Below are 21,614 nucleotides of genomic sequence, written 5' to 3'. Positions count from 1 at the left end.
AGGAACAAAATGGCTGCCTCCTGCCAAAACGAGCACACATGAGCCACCCTGCTACTCACTCCTTCCAAATTAGCTTTGATATTTCCTCTGCCTACCACTCAAAGTGAAATTGGAATCTCTGAGCAACAAGGATAAAATCCCTCCTATTTCCAACTTCCCAAACAGGAAGCAGCTCAGGTAAGAAAACAAGATCAGCAAACAATTCTGGCAAGCTTATACAATTGTTAAGGAGGTATCAACCTGGCTGTACAATCGATCTCACGTTCCTTTTTTAAAAAAAAAATCATGAAAATCCATAAATGGCAATCTACAAATAATCAGTGTTGAGTGTTATACTTGGTATATTTATTTATTAGTTATCAAATATATGGTCAAATACCTGGCACAATCAATTAAAAGTGCATCAACGATTTTAATGACAAAAATATCAGAATGCATACTTTTTGTTTTCGCAGAAGTTGTTTCATCAAAGATTACATTATTAAACAGGTAAAACCAACACAAGGAAAAAAAGAAGTGAATCTTCATCCCCAACAAGTGTAATGAAAATTAACAACTTATAAATTTCTCTTAAAGTAAAACCAAGAAACTTCTTCATCCTATTCATCACTCCATTCTCTCTAAACCCGTCTCTAAAACATCTTTAGCCTCCAATCTCTATCCACTAAGATTAACCAGCAAAAGCCATGAAGGGTGTTATGCAACCTACCTATTATAAACTATTATCTACAAAACCCTATTTGAAATCTTAACACATAATATATTCTTTTCTCCTCTGCTCCTCAATCATGATAGAAAAAGTTTACTGATTCAGCGATAAAAGCAGTGATGAAAGACCCAAAATCTATCCTGGTTCCAGCATGCAGGAAAGGCCTGAAGAGCCTGGCCTAATTCAGAAGAAGGATTCATTCCTGTATCTTTATGCTGAGAATGTGGCACCCCAAAGTTGCGCTGCAACGAAAGTGGAAAACACCGGGACGATTAATTTGAGAGGAAGGTAAGGCGAGGAAAGCCCGGGTTGAACCAGCCAAGTAAAGAAGCGGAAACAGCAGCCTCCAGAGAGAAATCCGCTGGGTGGGATTTACAAGAGCGGATGGGCAGACCAAGGAGTTGCTGTTGAGGTGGGTAAGAACCTGCTCCCCAAATTATAACAAGTATTGACGCTTCCCTTCCAATCCACAAATCTAACTCTAGTCCATTTTGACATACACCCCCCCAACCCACTGAGTTTCCAGGGATCTCTAGAGGGAGGGATTCCCAGATGGACTCGAGGAGGGGAGAGAAGCCCCCCCCTCCATTCATGACTGCAGGACCCTCCTCTGCCCCCTCCCTCCCCCTTGCACTGGGGACATCATCAGTTGGATGATTGTCAGTCTTGTTAGGATATCAAATTCAGGAGCTGGAACAGGAAAGTGTCCAATGGGGGAAGAGCTGATTGGTTGGGCTGGCTTCTGCATGAGGCAATCCACGTTATGATTGGTTGCTGTGGGTATAAAGGGGGAGTTTCCCTTTTTTCCCGCCTTTTTTCTTGTCTGTATTCCATGTGCCGTTTGATTTACCTCACGATGTTCCTGACTATCTTGTCTGCTACAACTATAAATGTTAAATATATTTGTATATTATCTAAACTACAAGTTTGCGTCAGTGTCTTTTGACTTCATCTGGACAGCTGCTCCGTCATTCTCTGACCAATCTCCTCTTTGAAGCTCTCTGAGCCTCCTGATCCAAGAGAGTCAGATCCTGAGAGGGGCCACAGTCTGGCCTTGCAGGATAAGCGTCTGGGGGCAGGCAGAGCCCTCCCTTCCCAGAGCCCCTCTGGATCTCCCCCAAATTCCTCCCCTTGAAGCGCTTGAGATGAACAGGAGAGAGAAGAGGGATTTCCCAAAGCATCTTCACCATCACTTGGTCCTTGGACCTCAAAGCCCCCCGTTTCCCTCCCTTCCTCCTCCCCACACAGACCCCAGTGGGGCCACTCACCTGCAAAGAGGCTGCTAAATGGGTGGCTTCTTCCCTGCATTGGAGATAAAAAACACAGAGTGAGTCCCTGCCTTGCCCTGGTCTGTTTGTCTGTCTCTCTCTCTCTGTCTCTCTCTCTCTGTCTCTCTCTCTCTCTCTGTCTCTGTCTCTCTTCACCATGCAACCTCTCAGTTTCATGAATCTCTCCACGGAGAGTAGAATATGCCACCAGAACGGTCTCTAATCTGTCAGGCCCGTCTCCGTTCAAAAGAAACCCCGCCCCAACTCCATTGATTTAGAGAAGAGGTACTTTTACTAAGTGTGAAGTGATAGCAGCAAAAGCAAGGCAAGATCTGATTCAAAACACACAAAAGTTAGACTGAAAGTCAGCCCAAATCCCTACCCCCTCCACCCCCACGCAGAGGTCCAACACTGAGAGTCCAATCGACATCCAGTATGATATTACGAGAAAGCCCATCTTCAGGTGTTTCTCCCAGCTAGAGTCTCAGGGCGGTTGGCCTTGACAGAGCGAAAACACCTCCCTTCAGCAGCGCCATATTCCATGAGTGCTATTACTATGGCGGCCGATAGCAAGCACACTGAAGAAACCCATGCTGGAGATTCAGCTGGAACTCATGGCATTTGTTGTAGTTAGCCGGCAGCAGGTGCAGGCTGTGGCTGAGGAGAGCGAGGACTCAGATGAGGGGCCAGGACCATTAGGGAGTAGACCGCTGCCTTCAGAGATAATGGGGGCTGGCAGCAGCGATGAGGAGGTTCCCGAGAAGCCTGTGCCAAGTGAGCGCAGGATGGATCGTAGGAAAGAGCAGCTGCAACAGCATGGGCGACTCGGGAGTAAGGCTGCAAGGTAATGGCCCCTCCTTCAAGAAGATAAAAGCCATCTGTGAAGTGAACGTTCTTTGCAGAAGGCAAAGACATTTTGAAATTCCAGCCTCGTGGACATTCCAGTATCCTGAGTTTGTATTTGAAGATTCTTATTTTACAAATTATTTCTGGTCTGTTATCTTTTGGCAAGTCGTCCGCAGTTTGGCAAGACTTGTGCTTATCACAGCCAATTATTTTGTAAAAGCATTACAAAGTTTCTATGTGTTTGATTTGTTGGAAAAGGGCGTGGGTCAGAACAGCATTTCTAATGGACTCCACATTCCCTCTCACTCTCCCCACACAGTCCCAACTCATTGCTTCAAAGGGGGCTTCCTTCCCAGCCTGAAGGAATGAGACTGAACGATCCAACAGGGAGAGAACGCTTCCTTTTCTCCTTTGGGGGAGCAAAGCAATGCGAGGAAAGTGAATTTTTTAACTGTCAGAAAACAAGGAAATGAGAAGAGGTGCAAAAAAAGAGGAAGACTTGTTTATGCGCAGCGTAAAAGGGGAAACATGTAAAAAAGGGGAACAAAATTATTAAAAGCGAAGGAAAATGGAGGACTTTGGTAACTCTGTGACAGGCAGAAAGCAAGCAATACAGGTAGTCCTCAACTTACAACAATTCACTTAGTGACCGGTCATAGTTGCAACAGCACTGAAAAACGTGACTTATGGCAACTGATTAAGGAGAAACTTTCTGACAGGGAGAACAATCAACCCATGGAACAGAAATTGCCCTCAGAAGTTGTGGGAGCGCCATCACTTGAGACTTTCAAGAGAGAGATCTGTCATAAATGGTGCAGGGTCTCCTGCTTGGGTGTGGGGTTGGACTAGATGACCCACAAGGTCCCTTCCAACTCTGATTATCTGTTATCTGAACAGCTTTGCCTCGGAGGTTGTGGGAGCATTATCACTTGAGACCTTCAAGAAGAGATTGGACTCCCATCTGTCAGAAATGGTGTAGGGTCTCCTGCTTGGGCAGGGGGGGTTGGACTAGATGACCCACAAGATCCCTTCCAACTCTGATTATCTGTTATCTGTTTAATATTTATGACCATTGCCGTGTCCTGGGGTCATGCGATCCTCTTTTGTGACCTTCGGATGAACACAGCCAATGGGGAACCTAGATGCACTTCTCAACCGTGTTACTAAATTAACAATGGTCAACAACTTCATTTAACTGGGGCCAGAAAGTTGGTAAAATGAGGTAAAACTCACTTAAGAAAGGCCTCACTTTAATGACAGAAATTTGGGGCTCCATTGTGGTCGTAATTTGAGGACTACCTATACTTTCACCCAATGCCTTTTCAGTCAGAAGCTACTTTTCCAATCCTATACAGGTAGTCCTCGACTTACAACCACAATGGAGCTGAAAATTTATGTTGCTAAGTGAGACCTTTGTTAAGTGAGTTTCGCCTCATCTTACAAACTTTCTGGCCGCAGTTAAATGAAGTTGTTGACCGTTGTTGACTTAGTAACATGGTTGTGAAGTGAATCTGGTTTCCTCATTGACTCTCCTTATCAGAAAGTCCCAAAAGGGGATCCCATAATTCCGGGGATCCCACAACCATCATAAATGGGAGCATCCAACTATAAATCACATGGCCATGGGGAAGCTGCAACGGTCATCCATGTGAAAAATGGTCGTTAAGTCACTTTGTGCACGGCCGTTGTAACTTTGAACGGTCACTAAATGAACTGCTGTAAGATGAGGGATACCTGTATTATCGTAAGGTAAAGGTTCCCCTCGCACATATCTGCTAGTCGTTTCCAGCTCTAGGGGGCGGTGTTCACCTCCGTGACAAAGCCGAAGAGCCAGCGTTGTCGGAAGACGTCTCCGTGGTCATGTGGCCAACATGACTAAACGCCGAAGGCGCACGGAACGCTGTTCCCTTCCTACTGAAGGGATCCCTATTTTTCTACTTGCATTTTTTACATGCTTTCGAACTACTACGTTGGCAGAAGCTGAGACAAGCAACGGGAGCTCACTCCATTACGCGGTGCTAGAGATTCGAACCACCGGACTACCAACCTTTCTGATCGACAAGTCTTAGCTTGTCTTAGCCACCGAGCCACCGCGTCCCACTGTCTTATTGTAGGCTGGTGTAAAGTAAGGCTAATTGCTTGTGAACAATACGTCCTCTGAATAAACACAAAAACCCCACAATTGTCCCACCCACTGCTGTTCTTCACTCAGGAGTGGCTCCTTCCAGCTTACCTGAATTGAAAGATCCGTTATCACTTTCTGGAAAAGAAAAGGGTATGCGATTGGGGTGGGATGCTACCGATTCTGCCCGGCTCTACAGAACCAGTAGCTCAGAAGAACAACAGACACAGAACCGGTTCTGTGCCTGCTGCTGTTTTGACCCACCCGCCCATCCGGGCTCTTACCTGTCCCTTATTTTCTGCTTTTTCAACCACAGATGATTTGCGCGGCACAGCTGTGGTTGAAAAAGCAGGAAAAAAGGGCTTTTCCAACCGCTGCGCACCCGCACTCTGGACTGCTCAGCATGCTGTCATGTGGACGCTCGCGCAGCGCCTGTCAGGCGTGCATAGCATCGAACCGGTAGTTACACCGATCGGATCGGTGTGGTGCGACAGGAGGAGATGGTGAAACTTGGGATGTTTCTGGTTCCAGCTCCTTCCCTCCCACAGACACATACACACAAAAACACACAAATGCACCCAAAGCTTTCAACCAATTTAGGTTCATCTAAGAGACATAGGAAAGAATTCTTAACATTTCTATATCTCCACACAGAGCAATAGTTCAGCAATTCTTCCATCAGAGGCCTCACATGACATGAGGATACAGATGACTGCAGAGCTAGTTTTCCCAATCAGTTCCTAATTGGAGAGTCTTGTGGTGGGGGACCAAGAGGAGATCCAGCTGGCATCCACCAAAGCCCCTTTTCTCTCAAAATGCCTCCTTTTTGATCATCGCTTTTACGGAGCTTCCTGACTACGTTATGGCCAACCTGTTCCTGATGTAAAATAATGCTAATTGTTTGTGAACAATATGAATAAACACAAAAAACCCACAATTGTCCCACCCACTGCTGTTGTTCACTCACGAGCGGCTCCTTTCAGCTTACCTGAACTATAAGATCCCATATAACGGCCTGGAAAAGAAAGAAAAAGGTGGGTGTGTCAGTCGCTAGGTGGAGATGTGAAGCCCATGTTTGCCACATGTGTCCGCAAGGTGTGCATGCACACGCAAAGCACGCCCACCGAACGTGGTAGAACAATTTGAATCCCACCACTGCTCCCCCCCCCCATAGACAGAAACAAACGCACACAAGGACACATCAATTCGCCCACAGCTTTCAACCAATTTAGCTTTAGCTAAGAGACACAGAGAAGAATTGTTCCACATTTATATATCTCCCTACAGGACAATATTTCCCCAATTCTTGAGCCAGCGGGCAGTGCTGACATGAGGATACAGATGGCTGCCAAGTTTCTTTTTCCAATCAGTTTCTAATTGGAGAGTCTTGTGGTGGGAGACCAAGAGGAGATCCAGCTAGCATCCATCAAAGCCCCTTTTCTCTCAAAATGCCTCCTTTTCATCACCACTTTTACGGAGCTTCCTGACTGTGTTATGGCCAACCCATTCCTTTCCACATCCTTGGAAAACTGAGCACCTTCTGAATCAAAGGGATTGTCCACCAGCTGCGTCTTCTCACCTTCTTGAAGGTTTCTTATACCAGAAGTTTCTCCTTCAGGTCTCCACTCCCAAGAATAACCTAGCTGTAATGAAAATTGGGCCCATCTTCCCCAGCCTAGTTCTTAGGAGGAAGATAGCACAACTTTGCAGCTTCATGAGATTCTTTTGTGTTTAAACACACATACACACACACACACACCCCTCAAGTGATGGTGCCTCTGAGGCCTGTTCTAAGTTGGAGATAACATGGAAAGAGAATAAGTCACTCACTTGGCGCTGTTTTGTAGCCATCTTGACGTCTCTCTGCAAAGACAAAAATAATTGAAAGTTCAAAAGAATCCACCAGATATCATCCAATCTCTCCCTCTGTAGAAGGAAGAGCCCCAGGAGATATTTCCCATTCATTCTGACTCATTAACCAAGACAGAAGGATGGTCAAAATACAAATGTATCTCCTGATTTGCCCCAAGAGAGACCTGCTGCCTCCAAGATGGATGGAGGGGAATTGGGGGAAGCAGCAGCAGCAGCAGCTGGGAGGGGAGGAAGGTTTTCATGGAAATCCTTCTCTGCTGCTCTTTGACCAAATTCTTCGAGAGGGACAGAACTGGGATGCCTCTTCCCAACTCAGAAGAAGACAGGACTGCCTGAATCTCAGACTCAGCTGAATGGAGACGGGAGTCCCAGCGAGAGGCTGAGATCTCAGAGGGCTACGAAAACAGGACAGAAGGAAGCCCAGAAGAAGCTCCCCAAAGGGGGTCCTTCCATCACCCCCCCCTCAAAAAAAGATACTTACTGAGGAATACCAGGACCCCAGCAATCACACCCACCAGGACAAGAGCAGCCACAACGCAGCCGATGATGAGCCCCAGGTTGGATTTTGGTTCTGAATTGGGAGAAAGAGCAGATCATTGAAGGAGAAGCCCAAACAATCTTCCCAAGTCATAAGTCTGATGCAAGAAGAATTTAAAATCTTCCTCTTCTACCCAAGGCCCCCCTTGCCCTGAAATATCCTGTTTCAGACACTTAGGGACCTCCAAATGCTTAAAGTAGGGATCTTCAAACCTGACAGCTTTAAGACGTGTGGACTTCCACTCCCAGAATTCCTCCCCCAGTCATGTTAGCCCAGGAATTCTGGGAATTGAAGTCCATAAGTCTTGAACTTGCCAAGTTTGAAGACCCTTGGCTGAAAGATATATAGAAGGGGAATCAAGAGTCAATTTGTGAGATGAAGGCCTCAGGGCTACAAACTCTGAGATCGTGACCCGAAGGTGCTTTTTCCAAGAGGCCTCTGGACTTTCTTTTTTTTCTTTCTTTTTTCTTTTGAAGACGTTTCGCTTCTCATCCAAGAAGCTCCTTCAGCTCTGACTGGATGGTGGGGAAATGGAAAGATTTATATTCAAGGCACAAGCTTGTCCACCCCAAGGATAAAACACCCAGAGACAAACTGAGCAACGTGGTATATACAGCACTATGCAGTGAGAGATGTGCAGATCTGCACACTGGGGAAACAAAACAACCACTTCATAAATGCTGGAGGCGTTTTTTCTTTTGAAGACGTTTTGCTTCTCATCCAAGAAGCTGGTGGTTCTGCAGGTGGTGACCACAGACCACTTCTCAGTTCCTATGCTTTCTGGTTGATGGTTTGGTCACTTTTGAAGGCTAGCGGTGCTTTCGCTCTAGTGGTAGCATGAGACGGAGTCTACAACCCACACAAATGGCTCAGGTAGTGCAGCTCATCCAGAATGGCACATCAATGTGAGCTGTGGCAAAAAGGTTTGCTGTGTCTGTCGGCGTAGTGTCCAGAGCATGGAGGCGCTACCAAAAGACAGGCCAGTACCTCAGAAGACGTGGAAGAGGCCATAGGAGGGCAACAACCCAGCATCAGGACCGCTGCCTCCACCTTTGTGCAAGGAGGGACAGGAGGAGCACTGCCAGAGCCCTGCAAAATGACCTCCAGCGGGCCACAAATGTGAATGTGGCTGCTCAAACATTCAGAAACAGACTCCATGAGGGTGGTATGAGGGCCCGACGTCCACAGGTGGGGGTTGTGCTTACAGCCCAACACCGTGCAGGACGTTTGGCATTTGCCAGAGAACACCAAGATTGGCACATTCGCCACTGGTGCCCTGTGCTCTTCACAGATGAAAGCAGGTTCACACTGAGCACGTGACAGATGTGACTGGGTCTGGAGTGGAGAACGTTCTGCTGTCTGCAACATCCTCCAGCATGACCAGTTTGGCAGTGGGTCAGTAATGGTGTGGGGTGGCATTTCTTTAGGGGGGCGCACAGCCCTCCATGTGCTCGCCAGAGGTAGCCTGACTGCCATTAGGTACCGAGATGAGATCCTCAGACCCCTTGTGAGACCATATGCTGGTGCGGTTGGCCCTGGGTTCCTCCTAATGCAAGACAATGCTAGACCTCATGTGGCTGGAGTGTGTCAGCAGTTCCTGCAAGATGAAGGTATTGATGCTATGGACTGGCCCGCCCGTTCCTCAGACCTGAATCCAATTGAGCACATCTGGGACATCATGTCTCGCTCCATCGGCCAACGCCACATTGTTCCACAGACTGTCCAGGAGTTGGGGGATGCTTTAGTCCAGGTGTGGGAGGAGATCCCTCAGGAGATCATCTGCCACCTCATCAGGAGCATGCCCAGGCGTTGTAGGGTGGTCATACAGGCACGTGGAGGCCACACACACTACTGAGCCTCATTTTGACTTGTTTTAAGGACATTACATCAAAGTTGGATCAGCCTGTAGTGTTTTCTTCCACTTTAATTTTGAGTGTAACTCCAAATCCAGACCTCAATGGGTTTGCTAAATTTGATTTCCATTGATAATTTTTGTGTGAGTTTGTTGTCAGAACATTCAACTATGTAATGAACAAAGTATTTAATAAGAATATTTCATTCATTCAGATCTAGGATGTCTTATTTTTCTGTTCCCTTTATTTTTTTGAGCAGTGTATATCGATTTTACAGAAGACAATGTTGAAAAAGCACTACGCAATCTAAAGCTATATCTATTGGACCAGACAGAATATGTGCCTACTTCTTAAAAAAACTATCCACTGCCATAGCCGAACCTCTTAAGCATAATCTTTGAAAAATCTTTCAAGACCAGCTCCTTGCCAAACCTATGGTCATTAGCCATGGTCATCCCCACGATATGAATAAACACAAAAAACCCACAATTGTCCCACCCACTGCTGTTGTTCACTCACGAGCGGCTCCTTCCAGCTTACCTGAACTATAAGATCCCATATAACGGCCTGGAAAAGAAAGAAAAGGGTGGGTGTGTCAGTCGCTAGGCGGAGATGGAGAAACTCAGATCTTTCTGATTCCAGCTCTCTTCCTCCCAGAGATGGGATTCTACCGGTTCAGCCCAGTTCAGCCAAACCGGTAGCTCCGACGACCAGCTGGGAGTGAACGATCGGCTGCTGAGCCGGCCCGCTTACCCGGGCTCCATACTGACCTTTATTTCCTGCTTTTCAACCTCAGCTGCATGGCACGGCACAGCAGTTTGCCGTGCGTCAGCTGTTGAAGACACATGGAGAGTGCAGGAGTGCAGGGGAAGGTCGGTAGGAAACCCTCTGCGCGCATGTGAAGCCCATGTTTGCCACGCGTGTGCGCAAGGTGTGCATGCACGCGCAAAGCACGCCCACCGAACGTGGTAGAACAATTTGAATCCCACCACTGCTCCCCCCCATAGGCAGAAACAAACGCACACAAGGACACATCAGTTCACCCACAGCTTTCAACCAATTTAGCTTTAGCTAAGAGACACAGAGAAGAATTGTTCCACATTTATATATCTCCCTACAGGACCATATTTCCCCAATTCTTGAGCCAGAGGGCAGTGCTGACATGAGGATACAGATGGCTGCCAAGTTTCTTTTTCCAATCAGTTTCTAATTGGAGAGTCTTGTTTGTGGTGGGAGACCGAGATCCAGCTGGCATCCATCAAAGCCCCTTTTCTCTCAAAATGCCTCCTTTTCATCACCACTTTTACGGAGCTTCCTGACTGTGTTATGGCCAACCCATTCCTTTCCACATCCTTGGAAAACTGAGCACCTTCTGAATCAAAGGGATTGTCCACCAGCTGCGTCTTCTCACCTTCTTGAAGGTTTCTTATACCAGAAGTTTCTCCTTCAGGTCTCCACTCCCAAGAATAACCTAGCTGTAATGAAAATTGGGCCCATCTTCCCCAGCCTAGTTCTTAGGAGGAAGATAGCACAACTTTGCAGCTTCATGAGATTCTTTTGTGTTTAAACGCACACACACACACACACCCCTCAAGTGATGGTGCCTCTGAGGCCTGTTCTAAGTTGGAGATAACATGGAAAGAGAATAAGTCACTCACTTGGCGCTGTTTTGTAGCCATCTTGAAGTATCTCTGCAAAGACAAAAATAATTGAAAGTTCAAAAGAATCTACCAGATATCATCCAATCTCTCCCTCTGTAGGAGGAAGGACCCCAGGGGATATTTCCCAGTCATTCTGATTCATTAACCAAGACAGAAGGATGGTCAAAATACAAATGTATCTCCTGATTTGCCCCAAGAGAGACCTGCTGCTGAGATGGATGGAGGGGAATTGGGGGAAGCAGAAGAGCAGCTGGGAGGGGAGGAAGGTTTTCATGGAAATCCTTCTCTGCTGCTCCTTGATCAAGGCCTTTGAGAGGGAGGGAACTGGGAGGCCTCTTCCCAGCTCAGAAGAAGACAGGACTGCCTGAATCTCAGACTCAGCTGAATGGAGACGGGAGTCCCAGCGAGAGGCTGAGATAACACACGCTCTCCAGGAGGGCTGGGAAAACAGGACTGAAGGAAGCCCAGAAGAAGCTCCCCAAAGGAGAGATTAGATCTCTCCATCTTCCTTCCATCACTCAGGAGAAGATACTTACTGAGGAATATCAAAGGCCCAGCAATCACACACACCAGGACAAGACCAGCCACAACGCAGCTGATGATGAGCCCCATCCGGTTGGATCCTGGAAGGGAATTGGGAGAAAGAGCAGATCATGGAAGGAGAACCCCAAACAATCATCCCAGTTGGGGGGCAGGCAACACCTAATCAAGCCAAAGGACTGGGAATTCCCAATTCCTTAAAAGGTCTGGAGGATGAGTCCTCATGACGCTGCCTTCGTCTCACATCAGCCAGCATGAAAGCAGCTGACTTACTTCCTTCCTTCCTTCCTTCCTTCCTTCCTTCCTTCCTTCCTTCCTTCCTTCCTTCCTTCCTTCCTTCCTTCCTTCCTTCCTTCCTTCCTTCCTTTCCTCCCTCCCTCCCTTCGTTCCTTCCTTTCGTAGAAAGTTAGCACCCACCCCTCTCCCACGGTAGACGAATGAAATATTTTGAGAAATATCAAGAAGGCAGACTATTATATTTCCCTGGGTGAGAAATGGAGAAACATGCTCTTGGAAAGCAGCTCCCACCTTCCTTAATAGCCCACAGCAGATGTCAGCAGGTAAGAGATGAAGAGATAGGCAAAAAGTCCCTGCAGCCAGGTCTGAACAAAGGGAGGATTAGCCCTCAGCCATAATAGGAATTGCCCAACACCCTTTCAGAACACAAGCTCCTTCTGGGCATCATCTCAATTGCACCACCCCCAGCAAACCTCAACCAAACCTGGAAGCTCAGACAATCTACAGGGCCAACTATGACCCCTACAACAGCCAATAGAATACATGTTCTTCCACAGGAATAGGAAGCTCAAGTTCAAAACCCAAAAGAAGGTATAAAAACCCCTCACTCTCAACTGTGGTCAGCTGCCCAGAACCACAAACAGGGGCTTCTGTTCATCAATAAATGGGCCCTCTTTCCAATCAGCCTCCAGCCTCCATTTTGTCTCCAGTGCTTTTCCCAGCTTGGAAATGGACCCAGATATTTCTTCCAAGAATTCCTTCCTTTCTCCTTCCCATCCTCCCATCTTTCCCTCCCTCTTTCTCATTCCCATCTCCCTTCTTCCTTCCTGTTAACCTCCTTTCCTGCTTCTCATATCCCTCCCACCTTAAACACATACACACACAATCCTAAAGTAATGGTGCCTCCGAGGCCTGTTCCAAGTTGGAAATTGACAGAATCCACCAGAGATCATCCAAACTCTCTCTCCGTAGGAGGAAGAACCCCAGGAGATACTTCACAGACCCTTTGTCCCATTTATAAAGACAGAAAGATCCTCAAAATACAAATGTATCTCCTGATTTGCCCAAAGAGAGACCTGCTGCCTCCGAGATGGATGGAGGGGAATTGGGGGAAGGAGCAGCAGCAGCAGCTGGGAGGGGAGGAAGGTTTAAATCCTTCTCTGCTGCTCTTTGATCAAAGCCCAGAAGTTTCTCCTTCAGGTCTCCACTCCCAAGAATAACCTAGCTGTAATGAAAATTGGGCCCATCTTCCCCAGCCTAGTTCTTAGGAGGAAGATAGCACAACTTTGCAGCTTCATGAGATTCTTTTGTGTTTAAACACACACACACACACACACACACACACCTCAAGTGATGGTGCCTCTGAGGCCTGTTCTAAGTTGGAGATAACATGGAAAGAGAATAAGTGACTCACTTGGCGCTGCTTTGTAGCCATCTTGACGTCTCTCTGCAAGGACAAAAATCAGTGAAAGCTCAAAAGAATCCACCAGAGATCATCCAATCTCTCTCTCCGTAGGAGGAAGGACCCCAGGAGATATTTCCCAGTCATTCTGACTCATTAACCGACAGAAGGATGGTCAAAATCCAAATGTATCTCCTGATTTGCCCCAAGAGAGACCTGCTGCCTCCAAGATGGATGGAGGGGAATTGGGGGAAGCAGCAGCAGCAGCAGCTGGGAGGGGAGGAAGGTTGTCATGGAAATCCTTCTCTGCTGCTCTTTGACCAAATTCTTCGAAAGGGACAGAACTGGGAAGCCTCTTCCCAACTCAGAAGAACACAGGACTGCCTGAATCTCAGACTCAGCTGAATGGAGACGGGAGTCCCAGCGAGAGGCTGAGATCTCAGAGAGCTACGAAAACAGGACAGAAGGAAGCCCAGAGGAAGCTCCCCAAAGGGGGTCCTTCCATCACCCCCCCTCAAAAAAAGACACTTACTGAGGAATACCAGGATCCCAGCAATCACACCCTCCAGGACAAGACCCACCACAATGCAGCTGATGATGATCCCCAGGTTGGATTTTGGTTCTGAATTGGGAGAAAGAGGAGATCATTGAAGGAGAAGCCCAAACAATCATCCCAAGTCATGAGTCTGATGCAAGAAGAATTTAAAATCTTCCTCTTCTACCCAAGCCCCCCCTTGCCCTGAAATATCCTGTTTCAGACACTTGAGGGACCTCCAAATGCTTCAAGCAGGGGTCTTCAAAATTAACAGCTTTAAGACTTGTGGACTTCTACTCCCAGAATTCCTCCCCCAGTCATGTTAGCCCAGGAATTCTGGGAGTTGAAGTCCACAAATCTTGAACTTGCCAAGTTTGAAGACCCTTGGCTTAAAGATATATAGAAGGGGAATCAAGAGTCAATTTGCGAGATGAAGGCCTCAGGGCTACAAACTCTTGAGATCGTGACCCGAAGGTGCTTTTTCCAAGAGGACACTGGACTTTCTTTCTTTCTTTCTTTCTTTCTTTCTTTCTTTCTTTCTTTCTTTCTTTCTTTCTTTCTTTCTTTCTTTCTTTCTTTCTTTCTTTCTTTTTTTCTTTTGAAGATGTTTCGCTTCTCATCCAAGAAGCTCCTTCAGCTCTGACTGGATGGTGGGGAAATGGAAGGATTTATATTCAAGGCACAAGCTTGTCCACCCCAAGAGAGACAAAATGAGCAACGTGGTATATACAGCGCTATGCAGTGAGACATGTGCAGATCTGCACACTGGGGAAACAAAACAACCACTTCATAAATGCTGGAGGCAGGAAACTGGGGAGGAGCAGAGGCTAAGAGAGGATATGAGGGCATTTCACCAGGATCGGCCAACTCTTGTGATGGGATTCTATAGTTTCCTTTACATCCCCTGAAGCCAGTTCTACGGTCTGGTGCCTGCAGCTTCACCAACATCAAACATGGGAGAAACCAGTGGATTAAAAGGTATGCTCACACCTGGACACATCTGGGGCCAGATTCCTCTCCCACCACCTCCCAGCCTGCCAAAGAGCCCAGCCTTCCCCTCCCTGCAGCCTCTCACCTTCCAGGGCCAGGTCCAGAGGCTCCAGCAGGCTGTCGTGCTCCACGTGGCACCGATAGCGGCCCCTCTCTTTGGGGTCGATCCGGATGCTGATCCAGTAGTGGAAGGTCCCATCTGCATTGGGGGCCACAGACCCACTGAAGGTCTCCTCCGCCCAGACCTCCCCGTCCCTCGTCCAGAAGGCATCGATCTCCCTGGGGTAGAAGCCATCCAGGCGGCAGACATGCGTCTCCATCCCATCATCCTCCACCTCTGTCTTGCTTCTCACCGTCACCGCTGGGGGCTCTGCAGAAACGGCACCCCCAGAATTAACTCTGAGCCCCTCCAGAGCCTGGAAGGGGGATCAAAAAATTGAAGGGGCAGGAAAGTCTCCCACCACTTAGTTTTAACCCGAAGATTTGCTGCTGATCCACACAGACACTTGGATCCTGGCCGGCCACAACTACGGCTTGCAAGGGGAGGAAGTGTATTTCATGTTAATGGCTGCCCGACAATAAGAACCAAACCGAACTCCCAGCATCCTGGAGAGGTGCTGGGAGAGGAGGGGAAGGATTCTCTTCAGGGCAAACAGGCTCCAGACAAGGGACCCAAAGGGGTCCGAATGGGTGCAACAAATCCGGCCATAAAGGAGGAAAGTCCAGCCTGGACCCAGATGCTCACCTGTCCTCTCCAGCGTCTCTTTCCCGTAGGACAGGTACTTCTCCAGCCACCCAATGCAGGTTTCTTCTAGGTAGGTCTTCTCTCTCTGATTCCTTCCTGGAATAGCATCCCATTTCCACTGGGTGATCTGGGCCTGAGGGTCGGGAGCCACCCAGGTGAGGGTCTCCGTGTCGAAGGTGATGAAGGTCCTCCCATCGTATCCATACATCTCAAACCCTTCCTTGGTCCCATCTGCGCAGATTTCACAGCCATACATCGTCTGTATTGTGTGAAAGCCTAAAATAGGGACAGGAAGATGGTTTGGGGAGTCCCCAGGAGAGACAGAGCCCCTCTCCCCTGCTGGGACACTGAGACAGGAGGAACAGAGCGAGAAAAGGGATAAAAAATGGGTGGAAAATGAAAGAAATACATTTTTCCCTATGAAGCTATTCAGTTTCCTCTAGATCAGGTCTCCAAAGTTGGCAATGTTAAGACTTGTGGACTTCAACTCCCAGAATTCCTCAACCTGCTTTGCTTTGAGTTCAAGTCCACAAGTCTTAAAGTTGTCAAGTTAGGGGTCCCCTGCTCTAGATAAGCCTCGAGATCCTCCATCCAGCCTCCAAGTTGCACCTTGTAGGTCTCCATCTTCTCCTCCGACCCCCCAAAGGCTCCTTCTGGGCAAAAGGAGAACAAGCAGCTCCATCCTTGCATCCTCACAGCCCCAAATCCGCCATGTGGAGGTTCAATGAGGAGCCAAAGGCTGGATGGTGGGCAGTGTGTGTGTGTGTGTGTGTGTGTGTGTGTGTGTGTGTGAGGGGAAGAGGAGAGCTGAAACACTGTTGAAAGCCCCTCAAGAAAGTTTATTTTCAGAGGCTTCCGGTTGCAAGGCTTCGGCGGCGGCAGGAATCCGCTTCTCTGCGGGTCCCTGCTGCGCTCGCCGCTGAGGTACCCCCGATCCAACTGGATTTGAGGGTTGTTGCTGCCCCAGAGGGGCAGCGGAAGACAGAGGAGATCCGGGCAGGGGTCTGGGGATATCGCATCCCCTTTCCCCAGTCGGCTAGACTCCTTTTTCCTGAGGCAGTGGAGCGGCTGTCAGAAATGGCAGCCACAAAGGAATCTTCAACCGGATAAGACTGTGCAGGAGGAAGACAGAAGGAGAAGTTTTCTTGGCTGAACCGGGACATTAAGTTACTTTTAAAACACCCTGGAAACCTGACTTTTGGATTGATACATTTGTTTCCAAAAGAAGTTGTTATGGCGGCGAAAGTGCTGAAGGAAAGTTCACTCCCCTTCCTTACGGAGAAAGCAAATGAGCACAGAAAAACCTGTTTCTTTAAGGTAAAAACAAGCTCTTTGTTATAAGTGGGAAGGAGAGGACTAAAAAAAAATCTTTAAAAATTTGTTGGAGGAGACGCTTTGAAGATTATAAGACCAGCAACTAACTGTAATACGGCTTTAAAATATATTTGGGATTTTGCCCCAGGAGGAAAAGTTGCAAAGAGAAGAAGAGGAAATAATTTCTGTCTGTTTGGATTGTTTGATAACTTTGACATTTGCAAATTACTTTAAGATTAAAAACATCTGGGTTGTTCTTAAAAATTTACAATGGCACCATCTGTGGATCAACTAAAAATGGAATATGAAAAATTAAAAGAAAGAGAACAAAATGGCAAGGATTCATTGGGAGCTGTCTTCCACTTTTTAGAAAGGGCGGTTTCTACGTACCAGCAAATACTTGAGAAAGAAGGAGAAGAAGAAGAAGAAAAGGAAGAAGCCATTTTTAATGGACAAAAAAGTTCGATTAAGAAAGAAAATAGGAAGAGAGGAAGGAAAAATGAGAATTTAAGATTCAATAAAACAACCAAGAAAAAGAAAAATAAGGTGAAAAAAAGGTACAATGTTAGAAAGCAATTGAAAAGAAAATTACAACAGAGAGGGGAAGCTAAAAAGGTGGAGGTTAGGAGAGGGGAGGGCAAAAAGACCAGACTGGAGAAGAAAGGGAGGGAAAAAGGGGGAAAAAAACCACGGTCTGAAACAAGATATTTTTTTTAGAGATAAAGGATAAAGGATAGTGTATAATTTAAGAAAGATTCTGCAAGAGTACATAAGATAGTATTGTAATATTTGCATTTGAAATAGTCTATTGGAATATTATAAGATTTAACAAAATATTAAAATGTTTTATAATGATAGATTTCAATATTTAATAAAATATTAAAGAGAATGTGTAAAATGATTAATGCTTAGTTATACTATTAAATAGAATTAGAATTAGAATGGAAATTATATACTTAACTATATTATAAGTTTATTATTCTTTTTTTTCAAAATGCAACATGTAGAATGTACTAAGTAGAATCAGGATAGAAATTATGTATTATTTTAAGTGTTACTTTAGGGAAAAGCGTCACACCTTAAAAGTGATTACAGGGGAAATTCTTTGCTAAAGAGAAGAGATAAATAGATGATTGGAAAAGAATGGACAAAAGATACAAACATGATGATTTTGAAATAAGATGAAATAAACAAAATATAATTAAGAGAGTGAAAAGAAGGGAGAAGTTATATAGAAAATATAGAATGGTTAATAAGATATGAATGGTGAGCATGAATTTGATTTAGGTCTGTAAAAAAAGATGTAACCCGGGGCTAAGCCACTTTTCAAAAGAAGTTTTATGTTTTGGTTAGCTATGTTTTGATTGTGAATTAATAAAACCTTGGAGGAATAAAACTAAAGGGAGAGAAATTTGGAAAAGACATGTATAAATGATAATTAAGGAGGTTTTATCTTTTTATGTCTTGTTTTATGTTTTGTATTTTGTGTGTTTATGCTTGATTGAGAATTAATAAAACCTTGATAGAAAGAAATATAATTGAATAAAAGTGAAGGGAGAAACAATGAGAAATTTGGAAAAGATATATATGTGTTTAAATGGAAATGTGATAATGTGGAACTATGCCTTAAAAAATAATGTTTTATTTGCCTTGTTAAAATAAGTAATTTTTGAGAAAGGAGGTTTTATACTTTGATGTCTTATGTTTTGTTTGTCTTTAAAATCAATAAAACTTGTTGTTTTTTTTAAAAAAAAGAAAGTTTATTTTCCTCAAGATACCCCCGTCCCTCCTTTCCCCCCTCATTTCCCTCATGGTACCTTGATCATACCTTCCATTGAGATTTTTGCATTCTCACAAACCCAAGGCAGGGGTTCTAGTTCCCCATCCCAAAAATTATAGCGGATCCAATCCCCTTATCCTCCTCCTCTCCGGAGGGAAGCTAACTGGGGGGGGCATTCCCCAATTTTTCTGTGTTTCCCCAAGGAAAGGGGGATGACTCTGCCCTCCCTCAGGAAAAAGACCAAGAGATTCAAGAGGATTTCGCCTCTGAAAATACCCCTGTTACTCTTAGAGTTTTGGTGTCTGAATATTTCCCCCCTCCTCAAATTCTCCAAAAAGGGAAAACTGACAGCCCCATTTCTCCCCTAATGTTCAAGGGAAAGGAGGCCTCTCCAATTGCCCCCCTTCTCCATCCTTGGCCTGGGTCTCTGAAGCTGGATGGAGCCCCTGATCCTCACCAGGAAAAGGGCAGTGAGCAAATTTCCCTTTGGCTTCCTGGGATCAGAAAAGGCACCGGAGTTTTCAAACGTTTTAGTACCCATAAACCGCAACAGAGAAATTTTTGTTATGGGCCAAGGATAAACCTACATTCATTAGTGTAAAAGAAAGAAGAAACATATTTTAAAAATATTTTTTAAAAGCATGGCAGCAGCCTTTCCTCTGGGGGGGACCCTCTTTCTCTTCTACCCTGTTCCTGGGGAGGGGAATATGGGGCCGGAGGAGCCACCAGACCCATCACTCACCTTCGCTCTGATTGTAGCGATTCCTCAGAGTCTCCAGGCCGACTCTGAACGCCTCCTCAGCGCCACGTGCCCTCTGGGTGTTTATGTCCCAGTACTGGGGATCCTCCTTCCCCACCTTCTCCATCCAGGAGACTCGAGGCTTCACCCTCCGGTTGTGGCTGTCGTAGTGAACAAAGACCTGACCGTCCACATACCCCACAATGACAAAGTGGGGCAGCCCCTGACTGGGCTCCGAGATGGAGGTGTAGAAATACTTCAGGGAGTGGGAGGAGGCGCCTGGAAGGGACCCAGAGGGGTAGAGTTAGGAGAGTCCAGATGAGGCTACAGCCTCCGTGTCTTGAAATACAAGGAAGCGAGTCGAGAAACGAGCCGGATCCTCCCAGCACCAGAAGCCAGAAAGAGCCACCAAATCTGGCCCAAAGTAGGAAGGAAGAGCCAGGCAGGAGTTGTTGCGCTGAAGGAAGCCAGGAAGTTCGTGGACTGCCCTGATCCCCTGCAAACGCCGCTTTCCGACAATCGCCACTTCGGGGGAGGGAAAGAACTGCGCTTGGGGGCGCCCAGGTAGACTTGACGGACACCTGGAGGGTCCACCCTTGTCCTGTTCCCCGGGGGTGTCTGTGTGGAGTGCGGGTGGGAGGAGAGGACAGCAGAGTCCCATCCAGGCTTTGGGACCTAATCTCAAAGTGGGCAGAGGCGGGGAGGGGAGCGGACTGGAAAGAGGACCGAATCAGGGACTCTATTTGTGGGAATAAACTTTTGTGGGGGCGGAGAGAGAAAGAGTCCCTGGAAGGAAAAAGGGACCGGAACTCCCGAAAGGCCCCAAAGGGACTCACCAACGCAGCTGTCCCGTAGGGCGACCGCCAGCAGCACCAGGAGCAAGAGGGGCGCAGAGCGCAGAGCCATCCTGGCCTCGACCCTCAACTAGGCCTCAGATCTGCTGGACAGACGCAGGCAGAATAAGACGCGCCCCGCGTGAGCAACAGCGCAACAACCCAGAGAAAGGCCGCGATTGGCCAGGCTCAACCAGTAGAAAAAAGGTATCCCGATGTCGTCATTGTTGCTAGGCAGACGTCCAGGCGCAACCGGCGAGAGTGGAGGGAAAGGAAACCGAAAGTTCTGTCAGGAAATCCCCTTCCAGGCACCTCCGCCTCTTTGGGGGAACTGACGGGCAGAAGGGGGGGGGTTCTCTGGGCCTGGGAGGGGCCGTCTTAAACAAAGCAGTGTCCTGGGGCCCCTACGACAAGTACTCATAAAAATGTACACTGTGGATAAAATTAAACATATATTTATTTTATTGGCGCTTCCCACAAAATCGGGGTTGAAGCATTAAAAACATGCTGTGCGGCAACACCTAATCAACAGGATAAGCATTTGAACAGTACACGAGGCTGGAAAAACCCCAATAATACTCAGTAAGGTCCACAGTTGCTGTATTTATATCAGGGCACCCCAAACTTGGCCAATTTAAGACGTGTGGACTTCAACTCCCAGAATTCTTCCTCCAGTCAGGAATTCTGGGAGTTGAAGTCCACACGTCTTAATGTGGCCAAGTTTGGAGACCTCTGATTGATATGATACAAGGTGCCTTGAAGGGTTTCCATACACAGATTAGTATGGGGCCTCGATGCTTGTGGGGCCCAAGGCAAGGGCCCATCAGGCCCAGGCGTTAAGACAGGCCTGGCTGGGCATGAGTCCCTTTCAGAGCCCGCACAGCAGATAGCAGCTGGCCATTTGGGGGAAAGTGGGAAAACAGGAATAAATTTAGATGGCTGCTTAATTTATTATTTTATTTTAATTATAAGAATACAACACGGTGCTGCCGATCTGGCATTACAATTGTTATCCATATATACATTTTACTTCATCATTTATAATCTCCTTTGATATATTATTTACTAATTATTCTAATCCTCATAGCTACTTATGTTCCGACCTTGCCTTCTTCTATGTAACCATTGATAAAGTTTATTCCATGTTTCATGGTATTTAGATTCTCCTTTATTTTTTTAATTCTATCTGATTCTGCACATGCCATAATTTTTCTTATTATCTCTGTTTCTGGAGGTACGTTTTAATTTTTTCAGTATTTTGCATATATTATTCTAGCCGCCATCAATGCATGATACGTTATTAGATACATTAAATCCTTCCTATATCTTTCTGATATTCCTAGAAGAAAAAAATCCGATTTAAATGGAATACACTCTCCCACCATTTGTTCCACCAATGTCTGAATCAGTCTCCAATATTTTTGCAAGTCCACCACATGTGAAAAAATGTGCCTTTTGAAGGATCAGATGATGGAATGGTATGTCCGGAGGAGGCCCTGGGGATCAGAGGAAGGGTCATATGTGGAGATAGGACCCAGGTACGGGTGGAATGGACATATGAGAGCGAGGAATATGAATTCTGATCAGACATTTTCTCTTGTCTTCATTTCTTTGCCTTAAGCAGCCTTGC

At 46.5% G+C, this 21,614-nt stretch overlaps 2 protein-coding genes across 17 annotated transcripts in view; one reads left to right on the top strand and one right to left on the bottom strand.

Moving 5' to 3' along the window:
• LOC113428608 (major histocompatibility complex class I-related protein 1-like) overlaps nucleotides 1-21,614 on the top strand; it is a 684,789-nt gene that overhangs the window by 503,686 nt on the left and 159,489 nt on the right. The gene's annotated exons all lie outside the window — the stretch shown is intronic.
• LOC113431747 (class I histocompatibility antigen, F10 alpha chain-like) lies at nucleotides 192-20,160 on the bottom strand. Of its 10 annotated transcripts, XM_087953879.1 has the most exons (15): nucleotides 19,988-20,160; nucleotides 19,155-19,430; nucleotides 15,319-15,594; nucleotides 14,659-14,943; nucleotides 13,581-13,670; nucleotides 13,061-13,093; nucleotides 11,406-11,492; nucleotides 10,867-10,899; nucleotides 9,749-9,775; nucleotides 7,299-7,388; nucleotides 6,776-6,808; nucleotides 5,934-5,960; nucleotides 5,057-5,083; nucleotides 1,978-2,011; nucleotides 192-951 (listed from the first exon to the last, which is right to left on the bottom strand). In XM_087953879.1, exons 1-14 carry the CDS (start codon nucleotides 20,055-20,057, stop codon nucleotides 1,992-1,994), a joined length of 1,374 nt encoding a protein of 457 aa, XP_087810005.1. In that variant the 5' UTR covers nucleotides 20,058-20,160; the 3' UTR covers nucleotides 192-951; nucleotides 1,978-1,991. The 10 variants fall into 10 exon arrangements, with proteins under 10 accessions (XP_087810005.1, XP_087810010.1, XP_087810011.1 ...); XM_087953878.1 differs by lacking the exons at nucleotides 192-951; nucleotides 1,978-2,011 and having other exon boundaries at nucleotides 5,013-5,083; XM_087953881.1 differs by lacking the exons at nucleotides 192-951; nucleotides 1,978-2,011; nucleotides 10,867-10,899; nucleotides 11,406-11,492 and having other exon boundaries at nucleotides 5,013-5,083; nucleotides 19,988-20,152.

This window comes from Notechis scutatus, chromosome 2, assembly GCF_049901735.1.
Source record: "Notechis scutatus isolate UNSWTSFEM ecotype Mainland chromosome 2, rNotScu1.2, whole genome shotgun sequence".
In the NCBI taxonomy this organism is placed as follows: domain Eukaryota; kingdom Metazoa; phylum Chordata; class Lepidosauria; order Squamata; family Elapidae; genus Notechis; species Notechis scutatus.
Note: the sequence above shows the minus strand (reverse complement) of the source record. Positions and strands in the feature narration are given on the sequence as shown.

Excerpts from the sequence above, each read along its gene's own strand:
- LOC113431747 (XM_087953878.1), bottom strand. The coding sequence starts at position 20,057 with ATGGCTCTGCGCTCTGCGCCCCTCTTGCTCCTGGTGCTGCTGGCGGTC. Across the intron at positions 14,944-15,318 it reads AGAGACGCTGGAGAGGACAG|AGCCCCCAGCGGTGACGGTG; the intron begins GTGAGCATCTGG and ends CCGTTTCTGCAG. Across the intron at positions 9,776-10,866 it reads TGGCTACAAAACAGCGCCAA|GCCGTTATATGGGATCTTAT; the intron begins GTGAGTGACTTA and ends TTTCTTTTCCAG.